General features: G+C 58.7%; 1 protein-coding gene across 2 annotated transcripts in view; it reads left to right on the forward strand.

Annotated features, from left to right (window-relative positions):
• INPP5A (inositol polyphosphate-5-phosphatase A) overlaps positions 1 to 21,033 on the forward strand; it is a 122,295-nt gene that overhangs the window by 24,014 nt on the left and 77,248 nt on the right. For both annotated transcript variants that reach the window (XM_058671663.1, XM_058671662.1), the window contains exon 2: positions 12,705 to 12,746. In XM_058671663.1, coding sequence (XP_058527646.1) covers positions 12,705 to 12,746 — 42 coding nt within the window. The remainder of the gene's footprint in view (positions 1 to 12,704; positions 12,747 to 21,033) is intronic.

A 21,033-nucleotide genomic window follows, 5' to 3' on the forward strand; every position in this document is an offset into this window, starting at 1 on the left:
GGATTTCCACAATGATTGTACTAGCCTACACTCCCACCAGCAGTGAAGGAGGGTACCTTTCTCCCCACATCCATGCCAGCATGTGTTGTTTTTCGAATTCTGAATGTAGGCCAGTCTCACAGGAGTTAGGTGTTTTTTTTTTTTTTTTAAGATTTATTTATTTTGGGGGCCCAGCGGCGTGGCCTAGTGACTAAAGTCCTCACCTTGAACGTGCTGGAATCCTATATGGGTGCCGGATCTAATACCGGGGCCTCCACTTCCCATCCAGCTCCCTGCTTGTGACCTGGGAAAGCAGTCGAGGACGGCCCAATGCTTTGGGATCCTGCACCCGTGTGGGAGACCTGGAGGAAGTTCCTGGCTCCTGGCTCCAGATCGGACAGCACTGACCATTGTGCTCACTTGGGGAGTGAATCATTGGATGGAAGATATTCCTCTCTATCTCTCCTCCTCTTTATATAGCTGACTGTAATAAAAATAAATCTTTAAAAAAAGATCTGTTGATTTTTATTGGAAAGGCAGCTATACAGAGAGGAGAAGACACAGAAGATCTTCCTTCCAGTGGTTCACTCCCCAAGCGGCCGCAATGGCTGGAGTCGACCCAATCCAAAGGCAGGAGTCAAGAGCTCTTCTGGGTCTCCCATGTGGGTGCTGGGTCCCAAGGCCTTGGGCCATCCTCGACTGCTTTCCCAGGCCACAAGCAGGGAGCTGGATGGGAATTGGGGTCCCTGGTATTAGAACTGGTGCCCATATGGGATCCTGGTGCATTCAAGGCGAGGACTTTAGCTGCTAGGCCACCATGCTGGGCTCGAGTCAACCTTTCTTTAAGGCTTTATTTATATAAAAGTAAAAATGGGGGAAGGGGAAAGTGAGGAGGAGGGAAGTTGCTTCTGACTGCTCTTCCTCAATAGCTGCGGCTGGGCCAGGAGCCCGGTGCTTCACCCTGGTCCCTGCGCTAGCCCAGCTTGTTTCTTTTGGACAAAGGAGTGTGGCTGATGAACTTTTAGGGAAAGTAGGCTTTCTCTCAAGTGATGGGATTTGTGGTGTGACACATGTTGGCTGTGTCCCTTGCTCCTGAAGGGTGGCTCTGAGCACAGTCACCTGCTGCACAAGGATGTGGGCTCTGCTCTTGCAGGCAGGGTGCAAATTGTTCATGGCCAGGCCAAGGTCATGCACCGGCTGTGCGCGGCCTGCCCCGTGCCTGATGTGCTCTGCAGCCTTGGCCCATGCTGACCTTTGTACTTTGGGTGTGGTGTGGGACAGTGAGCTGCAGGTGGCTGTGTGCTCTGGATGTGGTGTGGGACAGTGATCTGCTGTGTGCTCTGGGTGTGGTGTGGAACAGTGATCTGCTGTGTGCTCTGGGTGTGGGACAGTGAGCTGCAGGTGGCTCTGTGCTCTGGGTGTGGTGTATGACAGTGAGCTGCTGTGTGCTCTTGGTGTGGGACAGTGAGCTGCAGGTGGCTGTGTGCTCTTGGTGTGGGACAGTGAGCTGCAGGTGGCTGTGTGCTCTGGGTGTGGGACAGCGAGCTGCAGGTGGCTCTGTGCTCTGGGTGGGACAGTGAGCTGCAGGTGGCTGTGTGCTCTGGGTGTGGTGTGGGACAGTGAGCCACAGGTGGCTGTGTGCTCAGGGTGTGGTGTGGGACAGTGAGCCGCACATGGCTGTGTGCTCTGGGTGTGGTGTGGGACAGTGAGCCGCAGGTGGCTGTGTGCTCTGGGTGTGGGACAGTGAGCCGCAGGTGGCTGTGTGCTCTGGGTGTGGTGTGGGACAGTGAGCCGCAGGTGGCTGTGTGCTCAGGGTGTGGTGTGGGACAGGTAGCTGCAGGTGACTGTGTGCTCTGGGTGTGGGACAGTGAGCCGCAGGTGGCTGTGTGCTCCGGGTGTGGTGTGGGACAGTTAGCTGCAGGTGGCTGTGTGCTCTGGGTGTGGGACAGTGAGCCGCAGGTGGCTGTGTGCTCTGGGTGTGGTGTGGGACAGTTAGCTGCAGGTGGCTGTGTGCTCCGGGTGTGGTGTGGGACAGTGAGCCGCAGGTGGCTGTGTGCTCTGGGTGTGGTGTGGGACAGTTAGCTGCAGGTGGCTGTGTGCTCAGGGTGTGGTGTGGGACAGTTAGCTGCAGGTGGCTGTGTGCTCTGGGTGTGGGACAGTGAGCCGCAGGTGGCTATGTCTTGATCACTGTTTGTGACCTCAGCTGCTCTCACAACTGTGACAGGACAGTGCTGTCCCTGACTGCATGTGTTTGGCCCTTCCCTGCAGCCCTCCCCAGTATGTCAGGTCCCTTGGGTCTTCCATCGGTCATAGAGGGACAGGCTCATTTTCTAGCGCCCTGGGGTGACCATGGGAACCCTGCTGGATGTGGTGCAGTGTGTCCTACTCCTGCGTGCTCCAAGGAAGGCAGCAAGGGCCTCATGTCTCCACTAAGTGTGGCATAGTGTCCACAACAGGCTGCCTGCCCTCCCTGCCCTGCGCTTGGTACCCCACATGTGTCCTCATACAGGTCTGTCTACCTTCCTCATCTTGTGCCTGACCTTGGGGATGGTCAGTACTGTTGTCGCTAAAGACTGGAGATGACGGCCCACTTCCGGCATTGCAGGAGTGAGTGTGATGGATGTGTGGATTGGAGAGTGTCAAGACTTAGCCATCCTGTATTCCCTTGTTGTCTTCATCCTGGCCACGGGGGTGCCATGTGTCTCAGGGTGGAGTCATGATGTGGGCTGTGACATGGCCACAGGGATGCTGTGTTTCTCAGGATGGAGCCACCCTGTGGGCTGTGACACGGCCACAGGGATGTTGTGTGCCTCTGTCAGGATGGAGCCACTCTGTGGGCTGTGACACAGCCACACGGACTCCATGCCTCTCTCAGGATGTGGACTATGACATGGTCATGGGGATGCTGTGTGCCTCTCTCAGGATGGAGTCACACTGTGGGCTGTGACATGGTCACATGGACTCAGTGCCTCTCTTAAGGTGTGAGCTGTGATGTCGCAGGGATGCTGTATGTCTCTCTCGGGGTGGAACTGTGCTGTGGGCTGTGATGTGGCCTCATGGACTTCATGCATCTCAGGATGGAGCTGCTCTGTGGGCTGTGACTTAGCTTCTTGGTAGGTGCTTTGGTATGCATATAAATACATCTTAAAAATGAAACATGAGGCCCTGCATAGTAGCCTAGCACCTGAAGTCCTCACCTTGCACAAGCTGGGATTGGTTATAGGTGCCAGGGATGGTCCTGTGACCCCACTTCCCATCCAGCTCCCTGCTTGTGGCCTGGGAAAGCAGTCGAGGACAACCCAAAGCCTTGGGACCTAGCACCCACGTGGGAGACCTGGAAGAAGCTCCTGACTCCAGATTATCTCAGCTCTGGCTGTTACGGCCACTTGAGGGATACATCAGCAGACAGAAGATATTCCTCGCTGTCTCTCCTGCTCTCTGTATTTGACTTTCCAATAAAAATAAATAAATCTTAAAAAAAAAAAATGAAGGATTCATGTGAAGACAACAGCATGTAAACTGCCAGAAAGCTTCAGGCACAGGGAGAGAGCCCCAGGGTGAGAGGGCCCCAGGGGGATAGGGCTCCAGGGCGAGAGGGCCCCAGGATGAGAGGGTCCCAGGGCGAGAGGGCCCCAGGGGGAGAGGGCCCCAGGGCAAGAGGGCCCCAGGGCGAGAGGACTCCAGGGCAAGAGGGCCCCAGGGAGAAGGGTCCTAGGGGAAGAGGCCCCCAGGGAGAAAGGAAACCTAGGGAGAAAGGTCCAGGGAGTAGGGTCCCTAGGGAACCCACGGCCTATGGAGCAGCTCACAGCAGACACAGCCTGGCCCAGGGACATGGGAAACCCCATGGCGTCCTGTGTGTCTGTGAGGAGCGCAGTAGATGCTGCGTCTTGAAGTCTGACTTCTCAGCACTGGGGCTGTACAGCAGGTGCAGGCCCTGGAGGTGTCCAGGCCCCAGGTCTCAGCCTTTGTTCTGGCGGTTTTGCGGGTCTCTGGTCTAATGCTTCTCCGAGCTCTCGTGGTCTTGTCCTTGCCTTAGGGTGTCCCTGATAGGTGTTGGGGAACCGGTGTGGGCCCAGAGGTCTCAGTCCATTTTGTCCTGAGAGGCACCGTGCTGCTCACGTGTGGAGATTTCAGAGGCCTCTCAGAGGCCAGCTTGCTGTGTCCGGTGTGCGTGAGGGACACATCGTAGGGGAAGAGGCTTCTTTGTCAGCCCCATGGAGCTTTGGGGGTGGGTGACATGGTCTGTGGCAGCCAAGCACCATCTCTTTGGAGTTGAAGGGATGGGGTCCCCTCTCAGGACCTGCAGCCTTGGTGTGGTGGGGGTGGAGGCCTAGCACCTTCCTGTCACTGATCTATTCTTGGCTGCAGTGCGTCCATGGCCCCGCAGACAAGGAAGGTTTCCCTTCCCGCGGAAGAAACGGTTTTCCGCAGGGATAAGTGTGGGTCCTGGGTGTGACCGAGTCGTCTGGAGCCTGTCTCCAGGGCAGGACCCCGTGGGCTCAGGAGCCCACACAGCTTCCATGTGGAGCAGCTGGTATTTGGCAGCGTTTGAGAAGAGATGACTTCTTTCCAGTATTGCTGTTAGCCACTGCTCCCTGGGGCCGCCCAAGCTGGCCTGTGTCCCATCTTACAGGCCCTTGTAACAGGGGCCCAGATCTGCCCTCAGTCCCTGCCCCTCTTCCTGGTCCCTGGCTGCGCAGGTGGTGCCCCCAGCTGGACACTGCAGATCCTGGAGGCTTGAGGGAGGACCAGACATGGGGGCCCTGAGAGGGGGGTCCTGGCCTGGGTCCTGAGGCTCTTGGGGAAGTTGTGGGGCAGGGCCTGGGGCAGAGGTGTTGCTGGCATCAGGCTTCTGCCTTCTGTCTGCTCTCACACAGTGGTGGGACCAGCAGGCTCACCTCCACTTTCTGAGGGATCATCTCTGCCATGTTCCTGGGTAGTGTCTGCTCCCCCTGACCCCCTCCCACCTTTTCTCCCAGGTGACTTGGCAGGTTTATTTCTCTCCTGTTTCCCTGGAGTATTTGCTTTGGTCCTGTCAGCCCGATACCTGTTCTTGCCAGAGCCACAGCTTGGCACCTGGCTCCTGTATTGCCACTTGTGAGGGAGCAGTGAGGGGAGCCCGTGGTGTGCAGCTGCCCATGGACCAACTCAGCCCCGACCTAGGCTTGCTTGAGATCCTGTCCCCAACCCCACCTCCTGGGCTTCTGCTACTTTGTCCCATCACATTCCTGTGCATTTTCTTTGACTTTTGGAGAATATGAACTCCTGTGTGGACTGTGTGTGTAGGAGGTCCCTGTAGTTCCTGTGTCTCTACAAGGACCGTATGTGTGTGTGTGTGTGTGTGTAGGAAGTCCCTGTAGTTCCTGTGAGGACTCTGTGTGTGTGTGTGTGTGTGTGTAGGAAGTCCCTGTAGTTCCTGTGAGGACTCTGTGTGTGTGTGTGTGTGTGTAGGAGGTCCCTGTAGTTCCTGTGAGAACTCTGTGTGTGTGTGTGTGTGTGTGTGTGTGTGTAGGAGGTCCCTGTAGTTCCTGTGAGGACTGTGTGTGTGTGTATAGGAAGTCGCTGTAGTTCCTGTGAGGACTCTGTGTGTGTGTGTGTGTAGGAGGTCCCTGTAGTTCCTGTGAGGACTCTGTGTGTGTGTGTGTGTATAGGAAGTCCCTGTAGTTCCTGTGAGGACTCTGTGTGTGTGTGTGTGTGTGTGTGTGTGTGTGTAGGAGGTCCCTGTAGTTCCTGTGAGAACTCTGTGTGTGTGTGTGTGTGTGTGTGTGTGTGTGTGTGTGTAGGAAGTCCCTGTAGCTCCTATGGACTGTGTGTGTTAAGTCAGTATGTGCAGTTTCTGTGAGGACTGTGTGTGTCAGTGTGTGTGTGTAGGAAGTCCCAGTCACTCCTGTGGACTGTGTATGTTAAGTCAGTACATGCAGTTTCCGTGAGGACTGTGTGTGTGTGTGTATGTGTGTGTGTAGGAGGTCCCAGTCACTCCTGTGGACTGTGTATGTTAAGTCAGTACATGCAGTTTCTGTGAGAACTGTGTGTGTTAGCTAAGCATGTCCGTTTCTATCTCTGTGTAACCTCACAGACAGTACTGAGCTGTGTTCACTGTGGATGAACCTGCACTGTTGGCTGTCTTTCTCCTGCTTTGCCTGCCCTGGGTTGCTCCTGTTTGCTGGCTCACTGTTAACCTTTCCTCATTGTGTAGGTGTTTTTGTGATGCACACTTCACATCCCTCTCTCTTTGAGAAATATTTTATTCTGCTTATACGTCTGAGTTGTTCTGAAGGAAGCTCTTCCACGTGGCATTTCCTGGTGCTCCAGGCCCGGTTCTTCAGACGCTTCCTGTGCCTGTGTCCTTGTGTGTAACTGAGGGCTGTTCCGTTTCCTCGCTTCCTCGATTTCCTCCTTCTAGATCTTTGATCTGCAGTGCTGTGCCGTGCCACACGTGGACTCTTCTCACTCTGCCCCGTGTCACCTCTGAGCCTCCTGCTCTGCATTGTGTCCTTCATGTTGGAAACTCAAGGGTTTTCTACTGCTGTCTGCGCAGCTCCTCCAGTGGCCCAGTACACGTCCATCACGTCTTTCACGACTGCATCCTGGCTTTTGGAGACTGTCCCGCCGCTGCCTCCTGCCACTGTGGGGAGCGCCCAGGCCTTGTCCCATGCCCACTCCACCCTACACATCTGGGGCGCCAATCAAGGGCTGTCTCGTGATCTGTCTGTGGGTCCTGTCCCACGTGTACCAGCCCTGTTCCCACGGGGGCCTTTACTGACAAGCCACAGCTCCGTGAGGTTCCCGTGGGTGCTGCCCCGTGTGCCCACTCTGTGTCCCACGACATGCGCTGTTGCTCACAGCACTGCAGTTTCTCGCCTTGGAGCCGCCTGCTGGTCTGTGGGTGGCACGCAGGGGAGCAGGTGCTGGGTCAGGCGGGCCTGTGCCTGAGGTGTTCTGTCCATCTGGCAGGGGCTGGGTGGGCTTGTGAACCATGCATGGTCACTGTGGGGGCAGAGGTGCCGCGTCTGCATTCCTGTGCCTGTGACCCCTTCTTTCTGCTGGGGTGGGGTCTGCAGCCTATGAGGACATCTTGGCCTCCTGGAAGCCATGTCCGGCCTGTGTCTCTTGAGTGTCCCCACTTGGGTCAAGTGGGAGAGGCAGCTCTTCCCAGGTGTAGCCCTGCAGTGGCCCAGCCCTCTGTTATTTCCTGTTGCTGCCCCACTGCGGGCCGAGAACATGCTGCGCTGCTCTTAGGCTCCCCGGCTCTTTCCACAAGTGCCTGGTGGTTCCCCAGCCTGCACCGATTTTGCACCTCACTGCCCATCACAATTCTTGATCTCCCAGGCTGGGCATAGGGCGTATCTCCCCCAATTTTGCAGTGGGCTTCCAGAGCTGTGGTACGGGGCTCTGTGGGGTCCCAGGCATTGGGGCCTTGTAGCTGCAATAACTCAGCCCTGGGCTGTGCTTGTAGACAACATGTGGGCCTGCGTATTGTGTGCCGCCTCCTCTAGGATTCATCCGCATTGTGTTTGGTAATAGGAGTCTTGTTTGCTGTGGTGGAGAACTGTGCTTAAAAGGCCTCTGCTCACCACTGGTGACTGAAGATCCAGTTCTGTTGTCAGAGCCACATGGACTCACCAGCGCAGCCCAGAGCATGGGATGGAGGGCAGGGGCTGTCCCCTGCCATACAAGGGCAAAGGTGGTTGGGCAGCCCCGCGGGGCCTCTCCCTGTACCCTCTAGATCTGTGCAGGCTTAGTCTCACCATGGTGCTCTCCCCACAGGGAGGACACTGGGACTTGTGGGCGAACCCAGACTGCACTGTGCTCCCAGGACTCATCCCATGCAGAAGTCTGCCTTCCTTCATGGAGACGCTCCCACACTCTGTCCTTGTGTGCAAAGCTGCTCCAAGCATCGATTCCTAGAAGTGGTCCCTTCTCACGTTCCCTGCAGCATGGACTGTCTCCATCATTCTGCAAGTGCATCCCCAGCTGCGTGAGCCAGCCTGAGCGGCACAGGTCTTGGCTGGGACTAAACCAGGCCAGACATGTGTCCTGTTTTTGCCTGAATGGCTGTGGCTCAAGGGACTTGTCCAGAGCTGCTCTAGGAAGCACTCCATTGGTTTCATTTTTGTCCTCAGGGTGATGATTTGGGCCCCCCGGTGGGCATGGCCTCAAAGTGATGGGCTGGGCCCCCAGTGTTCATGACCTGCAAGGCAAGTCCAGGCGGGGTGAATGGCTCTCAGCAGAAGGTGTGGTGGCAGTTGGGCCCCATTTGATGCGTATTCTGTCACGCATGTCTTCAAGCATTCATCTTGCCTGCAGGTGTAGGCCACATACAAGTTGCCTGTGTGTTACACACAGTGTTCATGTGTCACACCTACATGTACACATGTATGTGCTTATGTGTGTGCAGATGTATGTCGCAGGCCTGTGTGTATGTTTATGTGTGTTTATATATATGAGCATTTGCTTGCATTTTAATGTTTGAGTGTTTATTTTGTGGACATTTGGGGCCATGACGAAACCCTGACTTTACATATACTACCATTTTAAATGAAAAGATTTAAGAATTTATATGAAAGGCAACATCACAAAGAAAGAATGAGAATCAGAGCCAGACAGAGAGGAGAGATCTTCCATCTGCTTGTTTACTGCCCAAGTGATCACCATGGCCAGAGTTGGACCGGGGCAGAGCCAGGCGCTTGTTCCTGCGCTCCCATGCAGGTTCCAGAGCCCGAGCACTTTTGCCCTCCCAGCCATTAGCAGAGGCCGGTTTGGAAGTACAGCAGCTGAGACAGGCTGCTGGTGTGGCTGCCGATGCCTTTACCTGCTCTGCTCCCAGGCTGAGCCCAGCAGAGCCTTTCTAGATCATTCTACTGTTGCCAGGCCCCTTTCCCTGGCAAGTTTTAGGGAGGAAATGTTTGGGTGCACACGGGTGTGCTCAGGTGCAGTGGTGTTCCATGTGCTCAGGTGTGGGCTGGGCCATGTGCTCAGGTGCAGTCTGTGGGCTGGGCCGTGTGTCAGCAAAGAGCAGGCTCTGAGTTCTGTGTCTGAGAGGCAGCAGGCACTGGCTGTGGAGCTGCTGGGGTGTGTGGCAGATGCCCTGCCTGGCTGGCCTGCCCTGGCTAAGCGCTTGCAGCTGTAGGCCTCATTCCCTTTAATGCCTTGGGTCCCATGTGTGGCAAGTCACTATGGCCATCCCCACTGTCTCCAATCTTCCCAGGCCTGGATCAGGGCTGCTGCTGAGGGCTGGAGCCGTGGCAGAGTCCTCTCTCAGGGCAAACACCGCAGAACTCCAAGCCAAGCCAGCCTGGCCAGTCACTGTTGTCTGTTGTCTGTTATAGGGGCAGGAGAAATCAGAATCCCAGGGCCCCTGGGGGTCAGGCCCAGTCCTGCCTGCTGGCCATGGCTCCCACACAGCTTGTGGCTGGGCCCTCCCAGTCCAAGTCACACTGGTCTCCCGGGACCCTGTGTCAGTCCTGCAAGGTGGAGATGCAGCTGGTTACAGATTGGGCAGCAGTGGGGCCAGCACTGCTGGGGCTTCTCCTGGGGATAGCTACAGGTTGGGTGGGGAAGAGGAGAGGGAGAAAAGAGGAGAGAAGAAGCAGAGAAAGGGAGAGAGAGAAAAAGAGGAAAAGGAGAGGGTTCATGGAGAGAGGAGAGACAGGGAAGGAGGGAGAGAGACCAAGAGGGGAGACAGGGAGGAAGAAAGGGAGCAACAAAGAGAGAGAAAGGGGGAGAAGAGGGAGAAAGGGAAGGAGAGGAACAAATGTGGGTGGAGAGAGGGTGAGGGGGAGAGGGGTGAAGGGGGAGAGAGTGTGGGCAGAGAGAGGGGAGGGGGTGAAGGAGTGTGGGCAGAGAGAGGGAGGAGAGGGGTGAAGGGGGAGAGAGTGTGGGCAGAGAGAGGGGAGGGGTGAAGGGGGAGTGTGGGCAGAGAGAGGGAGGAGAGGGGTGAAGGGGGAGTGTGGGCAGAGAGGGGAGAGGGGTGAAGGGGGAGAGAGTGTGGGCAGAGAGAGGGAGGAGAGGGGTGAAGGGGGAGTGTGGGCAGAGAGGGGAGAGGGTGAAGGGGGAGAGAGTGGGGGCAGAGAGAGGGGAGGGGGTGAAGGGGGAGAGTGTGGGCAGAGAGAGGGGAGGGGGTGAAGGAGTGTGGGCAGAGAGAGGGAGGAGAGGGGTGAAGGGGGAGAGAGTGTGGGCAGAGAGAGGGGAGGGGTGAAGGGGGAGTGTGGGCAGAGAGAGGGAGGAGAGGGGTGAAGGGGGAGTGTGGGCAGAGAGGGGAGGGGGTGAAGGGGGAGAGAGTGGGGGCAGAGAGAGGGGAGAGGGTGAAGGGGGAGAGAGTATGGGCAGAGAGAGGGAGGAGAGGGGTGAAGGGGGAGTGTGGGCAGAGAGGGGAGAGGGTGAAGGGGGAGAGAGTGGGGGCAGAGAGAGGGGAGGGGGTGAAGGGGGAGAGTGTGGGCAGAGAGAGGGGAGGGGGTGAAGGAGTGTGGGCAGAGAGAGGGAGGAGAGGGGTGAAGGGGGAGAGAGTGTGGGCAGAGAGAGGGGAGGGGTGAAGGGGGAGTGTGGGCAGAGAGAGGGAGGAGAGGGGTGAAGGGGGAGTGTGGGCAGAGAGGGGAGGGGGTGAAGGGGGAGAGAGTGGGGGCAGAGAGAGGGGAGAGGGTGAAGGGGGAGAGAGTGGGGGCAGAGAGAGGGGAGGGGGTGAAGGGGGAGAGTGTGGGCAGAGAGGGGAGAGGGGTGAAGGGGGAGAGAGTGTGGGCAGAGAGGGGGGAGGGGGTGAAGGGGGAGAGAGTGTGGGCAGAGAGAGGGGAGGGGTGAAGGGGGAGTGTGGGCAGAGAGGGGAGAGGGGTGAAGGGGGAGAGAGTGTGGGCAGAGAGAGGGGAGGGGGTGAAGGGGGAGTGTGGGCAGAGAGGGGAGAGGGGTGAAGGGGGAGAGAGTGTGGGCAGAGAGAGGGGAGAGGGGTGAAGGGGGAGTGTGGGCAGAGAGAGGGAGGAGAGGGGTGAAGGGGGAGTGTGGGCAGAGAGGGGAGAGGGGTTAAGGGGGAGTGTGGGCAGAGAGAGGGGAGGGGGTGAAGGGGGAGTGTGGGCAGAGAGAGGGAGGAGAGGGGTGAAGGGGGAGTGTGGGCAGAGAGAGGGGAGAGGGGTTAAGGGGGAGTGTGGGCAGAGAGAGGGGAGGGGGTGAAGGGGGAGTGTGGGCAGAGAGAGGGGAGAGGGGTGAAGGGGGAGTGTGGGCAGAGAGAGGGGAGAGGGGTGAAGGGGGAGTGTGGGCAGAGAGAGGGAGGAGAGGGGTGAAGGGGGAGTGTGGGCAGAGAGGGGAGAGGGGTGAAGGGGGAGAGAGTGTGGGCAGAGAGAGGGGAGAGGGGTGAAGGGGGAGTGTGGGCAGAGAGAGGGAGGAGAGGGGTGAAGGGGGAGTGTGGGCAGAGAGGGGAGAGGAGTTAAGGGGGAGTGTGGGCAGAGAGAGGGGAGAGGGGTTAAGGGGGAGTGTGGGCAGAGAGAGGGGAGGGGGTGAAGGGGGAGTGTGGGCAGAGAGAGGGAGGAGAGGGGTGAAGGGGGAGTATGGGCAGAGAGGGGAGAAGGGTGAAGGGGGAGTGTGGGCAGAGAGGGGAGAGGGGTGAAGGGGGAGTGTGGGCAGAGAGAGGGGAGAGGGGTGAAGGGGGAGTGTGGGCAGAGAGAGGGAGGAGAGGGGTGAAGGGGGAGTGTGGGCAGAGAGGGGAGAGGGGTGAAGGGGGAGTGTGGGCAGAGAGGGGAGAGGGGTGAAGGGGGAGTGTGGGCAGAGAGGGGAGAAGGGTGAAGGGGGAGTGTGGGCAGAGAGAGGGAGGAGAGGGGTGAAGGGGGAGTGTGGGCAGAGAGAGGGGAGAGGGGTGAAGGGGGAGTGTGGGCAGAGAGGGGAGAGGGGTTAAGGGGGAGTGTGGGCAGAGAGAGGGGAGGGGGTGAAGGGGGAGAGGGTGTGGGCAGAGAGGGAGGAGGAGGTTCTGATGGCGGAGAGTGAGGTCCATCTTTGCACTCCGCAGGTACCTACAGTGGTTCTTCCACAATGTGCATGGGCAGAAGGTGGCTTAGGAGGCGTGTGTGCGCCTGCGTCCTACTGTCCAGGCTCTGGTCCGTGGATTTGCCGTTGACTTCGGGACACTTGCCATGGGCAGCACTGTCCCTGGCCTTTGTGGCTGTGATGAGGCTCTTGCTGCAGCATGTTGGGCGAGGGGACTGGCTGATGCTGGAGGTGATGCTGGTTAGGACTTCAGGAAGCTGACAGGACTGCCTGAGTTCTCCAGAGCAGGGCCACCCAGGTCCTAGTGTGTGCCTCGGCCAAGGGCTGTCTCCTGACCCAAGTGCCAGACTGCTCCTGCCTCCTCCCCCGACACAGTGGGGGTGTCGACACAGAGTCCGGTGACACAGCACACGTGTATGCTGTGTCCACTGGCTCCTCAGATGGGCATTTGCCATTTTCCACCCATGGCTGCTATAGACATTCATGGGCAGGGGCAGATGGGATGTCAAGAAGTCCACGGTGGCCCAGCCTCACATTGCTCCAACTGGCAGGGTCCTGTCATCCCAGGCCCTGTGCTGTGGGGGTTGGGTCCCCTGGGCGTCAGATGTGTGGGGCACTGACCCTGCTGTTCCGGCAGAGGGAGGGAAGGTGGGAGGCCAGAGCCCCAGTGTGTGGGAGCAGGGCCCCAGGGGCTTCTCTGGCACATTGGTTGCTCAAGCCTGGGCAGTGGTCTGACTGTCTCTCCTCTTCTTGATTCACAGCCAGAAAACCTGCAGAAGAACTGGCTTCGGGAATTCTATCAGGTGAGAACTGTTAGAGATGTCCCAGCATGACCTGTGGGTGAGCCCACTCTGAGCTGGCCCTCGTGAGCACTGTGTCCTGTCCTGGCAGCAGTGTGTGTGGCTGCTGGCCCAGGGGCCCACTTGGGCCTCACTTTCTGTGCCACTGTCCCCCTCCCAGGCCCAGGCCCAGGCCCAGGCGCAGGGCCGTGGGCAGCACGTGGAGCCTGCTCACCTGCCTCTCTGAGGGCCCCTGGGTATGATGTGAGGTGTGGGGACGGATCGCTCAGCTGCGTAGGGGAGCATGGCTCTGGCAGGACTCAGGTACAAGGTGGGTTATAAGACTCCTGCAGGCGAGCGTTTGGGGTGCCTGGGTGGCCATCTCTGTCTCAGATGCTGGAGATGAAACTTTGGGCATCTGGGTGCATCCCAGCTGAAGACGGGTGAACTGCATGAGGGGCCATGCTGAGGCAGCACCACAGCAGAAAGCCTGATGGCTTGGCAGGGTTTTGGGGAGCACAGGTGGCCTGACTGGCCCCAAGAGGGGCCTATGACACCCCATTGTGTGGCCTCCTGGTGAGGGTGATGAGTGGGGTGTGTGGAAGCACAGCCGGCCCCACCTACCTTCCCAGTGGGGTTAGGATCCAGCCTGGGTCTCCTGCTTGCCTTTTGATTCTCCTGAAAGCCAGTGACTGTGTTCCTGGTTATTTTATTTGTGACGGGAGCTCCAGCTGCGACTTTACTCTGTGGAGGCCGGTGAGCCCCTTGGGGAAGCACAGGCCAGGCTATTCTCCCTCCCTCCTTCCCCTCACCCCCACAGGCACACCACCTGCAGCAGTAAGCGGGCGAGGGCGTGCAGGGCCTTCCCCTCCCAAAGCCAAGGGCTAGCCATGCTGGTGGCCACAGGAGGACCTGCTTTGGTGAGGGCTGGGACGTAGGAGGCCCTGGCCAAGCTGTCATTTGAGGTCAGTGAGGCCTGGGGCCTGTAGGTGCACATCTGACTGGGCTAGCTCCCGTCCACAGGGTGCTCTTCAGTGTCTGTCCACTGTGGCCTTCCCAGGCAGGGAGCTGAGTTGGAAGTGGAACAGCCAGGACTCAAACTATTGTCCACGTGGGATACTGGCACTGAAGGTGGCAGCTTAACCTGTTAGTGGTAATGGCAGTCTCTTGTTTTGTTTTTGAAAAGGAGGAATTTCCTGTCTGGCTCGTGGTGCATCACCAGCTGGAGGCCTGGCTGCTCTGCTTCCAGCCAACTTCCTGCCGATGCACTGAGGAAGGCAGTGTAGGGTATGTGGGGGACTGGAGGAGGCTCCTGGCTCCTGGGTCTGGGCTGGTCTGGTCTAGCCGCACCATTTGGCCATTGTAGCATGAGCCTGTGTCACCCTCCTGAGTTCCAAGGAGCTCTGGGCCTGAGTTTCTAGGTCCTGACCTGCTGTGCCTGAGGAGTATGATGGGCCTCTGCCGAGGGACAGCCCCTGGTGTCCAGTGCTGACCCATGTCGGGAGGGCTCAGGCCCCAAGATAGGAGCATTGTCCCCTGAAGCTTGGTGAGGACTGGGCCCCCCACCCAAGTGGGTGCTGGTGGCTTTGGTCTGTGCTTCCCACTCTGGGTGAGCAGCGCAGCTCTGCAGTGTGAGCTCCTGCTGGGTGTATGAGGGCAGCCCAAGCTGGTGACATGCCAGTAACTTGGCCCTGGCTCGTACAGGGGGTCAGTAGCCCCCACAGATGGGGGTGAACTGTGTGCATGTAGGTTGGGCCCCAACCTGGGGCAACCCTTGTCACACAGAGAATCCACGCCACTGCTGCCATGCCCCAGGGGTCCCCATCTTCCTTCTGAGCATGGGCCAGGTCCCACCCTCCCTGACACCCCAGACACTGCCAGACAGATGTGGCTTCGGGCACTGGGGACAGGTGGGCTCCCAGGGCCCGTGTGGTAGCCTGCTGTGGCCTGTGTGGGATGTGGAAGGGCTCATGGGGGACTCAGCCGGCTGGCCCTTCACATGTGGCGTTCTCTGGCCCACTGCACCAGCCTCCTGTGGAACTTGTTGGTATCTGAGGGGGGAGGCTCAGGTCAGCTCATGGTTAGAGGCAAGTGACCTAGGTGAGGTTTTGGACTCTTAGAACCTGGGGTGCACTGAGCTCTCTGGACCAAAGCAGTGAGTCAGTCACATGTGGGATGCAAGCCTATGGCCACACAGACAACGGGGTCAGCTGCGAGCTGCCCCTGTTCCAAGGGGCCTGGAGTCTGGGGGATGTCCTGGCCAGGGAGCTGCTAGAAACTAAGGGGACAGGGTGCAGGAGTGGGCGCCCTGTAGAGACAAAGGGGATGGGGTGCAAGAGTGGGCATCCTGCAGAGACCAAGGGGATGGGGTGCAGGAGTGGGCATCCTGTGGAGACCAAGGGGATGGGGTGCAGGAGTGGGCGTCCTGCAGAGACAAAGGGGATGGGGTGCAGGAGTGGGCGCCCTGCAGAGACAAAGGGGATGGGGTGCAGGGGCAGGGCACCTGTTGCCTTGAGTACTACACTCAGTCATCTGCCCTGGACTCCACCATGCAGTTGGGCTTGGGCTTCAGCCAGAGGTGCACCTGCCGAGCCTGGGCCGGGGGGCTGATGCTGGCTGCTGTATGCTTATGAACCCCAGAACAGTGGGCCCCCACCCTCCCTTTCCTTGCGTTATTGGAGGGTACAGGCTGTAGCACTCCATATCAGGTTGGGGAGAGTTGGGTGGCTGTGGCCACTGAGGAGGCAGCGGCTCTTAGTTGTGAACCAGCGTCTCAGGGCTATGGAGGGGCGGTTCCTTGTCTGGTGCAAGGAGCAGGAGAGGGCACAGGTCAACACAACCAAGTGGGCCGCGGTGCTGGTGGTGGGACGAACACAGAGCGGGTGCTGCTGGCCAGCACACTGCTGTGTGAGAGTGGGATGTGGGGTGATGGCCCTCCTGCAGCTTGGCCACTTTGTAGAGGAGCCTCTGTACCATCTCAAGCGGTTTCCTAGGAACCTTGGGCCGCAGCGTAGGGCAGGGCCTTGTCCCAGGGCCCATGTCTCAGCTGGTCCTTCCTGGCCCTCTCAGCCTTTGTAGGTGGCCCTGCAGTTGTCTCGTGTGTCCTTCTGTGATGTGCCAGGGCACCAGGCTCATCGGGCAGGGCCAGGACAGACTGCACCCACCTTAGCCATGGCCCTGTCCTAGCTGCCCCACTGTCAGCTGTCATCCTGGGCTTCTCCTCAGGGGACCGAGAGCAGGTGGACGGTCTCCTTGGAGAGACCTGATGCTGGCTGGTGTGAGTAGCCCTGTCGCCTGTCTGGGCCTTGTGTGTGGTTGTATCCCCTTCTAGTACAATGTGTGTGGTTGAGCTCCTGCACACCTCAGCTGGGAGCAGCAAGACCTGTGCTGCCTGGTGCACTGGATGCATGAGGGGCATGGCAATGTCTACACAGCCTGATGTGAGAGGTGCCCAGGGGATGCTATCATGTCAGATGTGTGACCTGAAGGACATGAGACCAGGTCTCTGCACGTGTCCCATGGCACGTGCTATGTAGTTGTCATGTTACCAACCCCACAGTAGGTGTGGGGACCAGGCCTCAACCCTCAGTCACTGGTTCATTTACCTACTCGCTCACTCAGGTGGGACCGTGGTGTCCATACCATGACTGATCCGGCTGGACAGGGCAGAGGAGCATCTGCCCACTGAGGCTCAGGGCAGGGTGGATAAGGGAGCCCTTTCCTGGGGTGACCAGGGAAGGAGCCACAGGGACATGCACCTGCTTCAAGAGCTGGTAAAGCATAGTAGCCAGCCAGCCCTGGCCACCCTTCATCTTTTGCTCGCATGGTGGTGCCGGTAACAGGAGCCGTTCCCTCTGCTGACGAAGGTGCTACCCTTGGGTGTAGCTCTTGGGACCTCTGCCTTGGTTGTGGGGTCCTGAGCTCTCTGTCTGTCCCACGGTGGTTGTGGCAAGTGTGTGCTGAGTGGTGTTCTGAGGGCTTGGATGAGCAGGATGCTGCCACCTGCTGCTCCGGCGACAGCCATGGCACTGTGGATATGGCTGTGGGAGGTGGGACACACAGGCCCTTCTGCCCCTTGTCTCTGCTCTGTGTGGATCTGGGTGCATGGGTGGCCTTGGGCCTTCCCACAGCTCTGAGCAAGCACTTCACAAGTGAGCTGCTTGAATAGATGGACTCCCGGCTGCTGGGAAGGTTCAGGTCATGCTAGGATGACCAGGACTGACCCTGGCTGTCCCACACAGAGAATGAGCAGATACTGAGGGCTTCGTGAGGTCACCTGTTTGTGCATTAAAGGAGTTCAGTGCTTCAAGAACAACCACACTGTCAGCGGCTCCCAGCTGGCCTGGCTTTCTGCTCACTGACCTGGCTGGTGCCCAGTTAGTGTCCACATCCCTCTTAGTCCTTGAGTCCCCCAGGCTGCAGCAAGCTCACCGAAGGGCCAAGGCGGAGGTATCCTGCCTGGGGGCCACCTGACCAGCAACCTCTCTGCCGGCACCGAGTCCCTCACTATTTCCTGTCCAGAGCCTTAGCTGATATGTCTGCTGTGCAGGATGGAGCCTGCGAGAGGCCGCCCGCTGTGCCGGGGAAGCTCACGAGACGGCTTGAGCCATCGCTGCTGCTTGCTGGGCATTTCCCCAGGAGCTGGGCTTGACCATGAGCCGGAGTCAGAGGCAGCTTCCCATGTAGCCCCTGACATGCCTACCCCGGGTTCTGCTTTTGGGCCGTTATTTTGATTGCTTGAAGCATGTTTTGCTCGTCCGCGTGTCGGAAGTTCCCGTGTCAGAGATGTGAGTTGTCACTGGGTACCCTCTAGACCCTGTGGCTATGATGAGCACCTCTACACCAACATGCCTGATGCCTGGTGTGAATAAGCCTGCTGCTGGGGGAGCAGTGTGAGTGTGAGTCCAGAATAAGTACCTGGAGTCAGCCTCCCTGCGCCTCTCAAGAAACATCCCCTTCCCGAGTACAAGAGTCCTGATTCCACTCCCTTGGCCTGTGAGGAGCGTCTACACGGCCCACTGTCCACTCCTTCAGCCTGTGAGGAGTGTCTACACAGCCCACTGTCCACTCCTTCAGCCTGTGAGGAGTGTCTACACGGCCCACTGTCCACTCCCTCGGCCTGTGAGGAGTGTCTACACGGCCCACTGTCCACTCCCTCGGCCTGTGAGGAGTGTCTACACGGCCCACTGTCCACTCCCTCGGCCTGTGAGGAGTGTCTACACGGCCCACTGTCCACTCCCTCGGCCTGTGAGGAGTGTCTACACGGCCCACTGTCCACTCCCTCGGCCTGTGAGGAGTGTCTACATGGCTCACTGTCCACTCCCTCGGCCTGTGAGGAGTGTCTACACGGTTCACTGTCCACTCGGCCTGTGAGGAGCGTGTACACGGCCCACTATCCACTCCCTCGGCCTGTGAGGAGTGTCTACACGGCCCACTGTCCACTCCCTCGGCCTGTGAGAAGCGTGTACACGGCCCACTGTCCACTCCCTCGGCCTGTGAGGAGTGTCTACATGGCCCACTGTCCACTCCCTCGGCCTGTGAGGAACGTGTGGACGACCCACTGTCCATTCCCTCAGCCTGTGAGGAACATGTACCACGGCTCACTATTCACTCCCTCGGCCTATGGGGAACGTCTAGACAGCCCGCTCTCCACTCCCTCAGCCCGTGAGGAGCATCTACACGGCTCAGTCCCCAGCCTGTGGGGAGCATCTACACAGCCCACTCTGTTCCTTCAGCCTGTGGGGAGCATTTACAAGGCCACTCCCTCAGCCTGTGGGCACAGCAGATAAGACTCGGTTGGGACACCCTGTTCTGTGTCAGTGCCTGGTGTGAGACCTGGCTGCAGATCACCGCTCCTGTGACTGCACGGGGGAGGCATCAGTGATGGCCACGGACTTGGGTGCCTGTGCCTATGTGGCCCATCTGGTTGGGGGCCTTCTGGGGGTGAGCCAGCAGATGAGAGCTTTCTCCGTCTCTTTCCTGTCACTTTCTGTAACCCTTTGCCCAGCTTCCGATTGAGTTCTTTGCTTTCTCTACGTGAATTCTTCATCACGTGTGGTTTAGCAGAGAAGAGAGAGGAGCAAACAAGGGAGCACCCAGATTGTCTAGAGGCTGCTGTGGGCGGGTCCACCTGAGGCCCTGCCCTGTCCTGGAGGCTGCTGTACACAGACAACTTCACAACATCCTGGCCTTGAGGCAGCGCCAGCTGGGGACCCAGTGGGAGGGAGGGGCTGGGCTTCCCCAGGCAGGGTTCCCCTGGGCGCTGAGGTGGTCACATACCCTGTGCCATCGTGTTTGCCTGCTCCCTGCAGCTGCCTGTGCGTCTCCCTTGGCACTGCTCCAGACTTGAGCCTGGGCCTTTGTTTCCTGCTGGCTGGGTCCCAGGGGCAGCATGGCTTCTGTCCCTGGGCCTCGAAGCCAGTCCTCCCCACTCGGCCCACACATGTGGCTGGATTGTGTGCCTGGTGCAGCGGGGGAGGCCTGTGGCCCAGCAGTGACTCTGGGCAGCCCCTCCTGCCCTCCTTCATCTGCTGCTGTTCCTGACTGAGTCTCTACTGAGCTGGCTCCTCCAGGTGACCTTGGCAGGCTTGTGGCATCTTCTCCCTGCAGTCAGCTGTCTCCACAACCTTGGCACATGCTGGCCCCTGTGACATTCTGCACATCCTACCTCTGGCCTGTGAGACCCTCCCAGATGCCCATGCCTGAGTCCGCCCCACAGCCCTCCCCCCAACATTGGGAAGTAGTCTCAAGGCTCTTCTGTCATCCTTCCTCTGTCACTCTGTGTCCTCTGACGTCAGTTCTGACGCTGTGCTACGGAGGGCAGGCATTAGCCCAGTAGCCAGGAAGCACATCTCTTTTGGGAAGTGCCTGGGTGTGGGCAGGTGTGACTGTGAACTGGGGAGGAGGCCAGCATGGCGAGCTCTGCCAGTGGGACTCCAGGCCAGTCCGAGGTTCCCTGGTCGAGGGACAGACCCTGTTACCCTTAGTTCTGTGCTTTGGCCAAGGTCAGGGGTGTCCCTGGCCTAGAGCTTACTCTGAGGAGCAGGGACTGGGGTGGCAGGTGTGCTGTCCCTGGGGTTCCCTAACCTATGCCGAGTGAGATGCCATGGTTTGTCTACCTCAGAACCCTTGAGTGCCTGTCCCCAGGTGGCACCTCTCTGCCTCCCCTGTCCAGCCACACCCCAGACAGGGTTTGGCCTGTTAGGTGTTCGGCAGGACATGCCTCAGCCACAGTCGCATGGGTGCCAGTCATCCCTGCTCCTGAGCACAATCCCAGCCATATGTGCTGCTCCTGTGTCCATCCATGGAGTGGCAGCCACTTGCAGACGGCTTCATCTGCCAGCTGGGCTCTTCGCAGGGCCTGTTGGGGCCATTCGCAGGAGAGAGCTGGCTACAAGGTTCTGAAACATGAATCTCCAGCAGAAAGGAAGGGACAGTGCCAGAGAGCTGGGATCCATTGGCTCACTGGCCCAGTGGCTGTGCAGGCTGAAGCCAGCAGCCCAAAGCCGCACCTGAGACCCCGATGTGGGAGCCAGGAGCAAAAGGGGAAGCAGAGCGGAGGACTTGACTCGGTGCCCCCGTCTGGGATGCATGTGCTGCCTGTGTGAAGGCCACCATGCTTGGCCCCTTGTCCACATGGCCTGCGTTGTCACTCAATGGTCCACTCCCTGCAGTTGTTAAATCACCTCATAGCAGGCAGCAGGTGTGTTCTTTCCTGCCGCATTGATTGTTTTTTTCAGTGTATTTTATTTTTATTGGAAAGGCAGATTTACAGAGAGAAGGAGAGACAGAGGGAAAGGTCTGTGTCTGCCGGCTCACTCCCCACGTGGCTGCTACATTTGGAATGGAGCCAACCCAAAGCCAGGAGTGAGGAGCCTCTTCCGGATCCCCTTGGCAGGGGCCCAAAGATTCGACCCATCCTCCACTTTCCCAGGGTGTAAGCAGGATCTGGATGGGAAGTGGAGCAGACGGGACATGAGCCGGCATCCATTGGCTTGCTATCCCCTGTCCCAGTCCCACATTGTTTCCTTTTTAAGATGCAGTTACTGGCCAGGTGTGACTGCTCAGTGTGATGGCTCAGTGGCTAAAATCCTCGCCTTGCAAGCTCTGGGATTCTGTAGGGGGTGCCAGTTCATGTCCTGGCAGCTCCACTTCCCATCCAACTCCCTGCTTGTGGCCTGGGAAAGCAGTAGAGGACGGCCCAAATCCTTGGGACCCTGCACCCACGTGGGAGACCCGGAAGAAGCTCCTGGCTCCTGGCTTCAGATTGGCTCAGCTCTGGCCGTTGCATCTAGTTGGATAATAAATGAGC

This window comes from Ochotona princeps, chromosome 13 (assembly GCF_030435755.1).
Source record: "Ochotona princeps isolate mOchPri1 chromosome 13, mOchPri1.hap1, whole genome shotgun sequence".
Taxonomy (NCBI): domain Eukaryota; kingdom Metazoa; phylum Chordata; class Mammalia; order Lagomorpha; family Ochotonidae; genus Ochotona; species Ochotona princeps.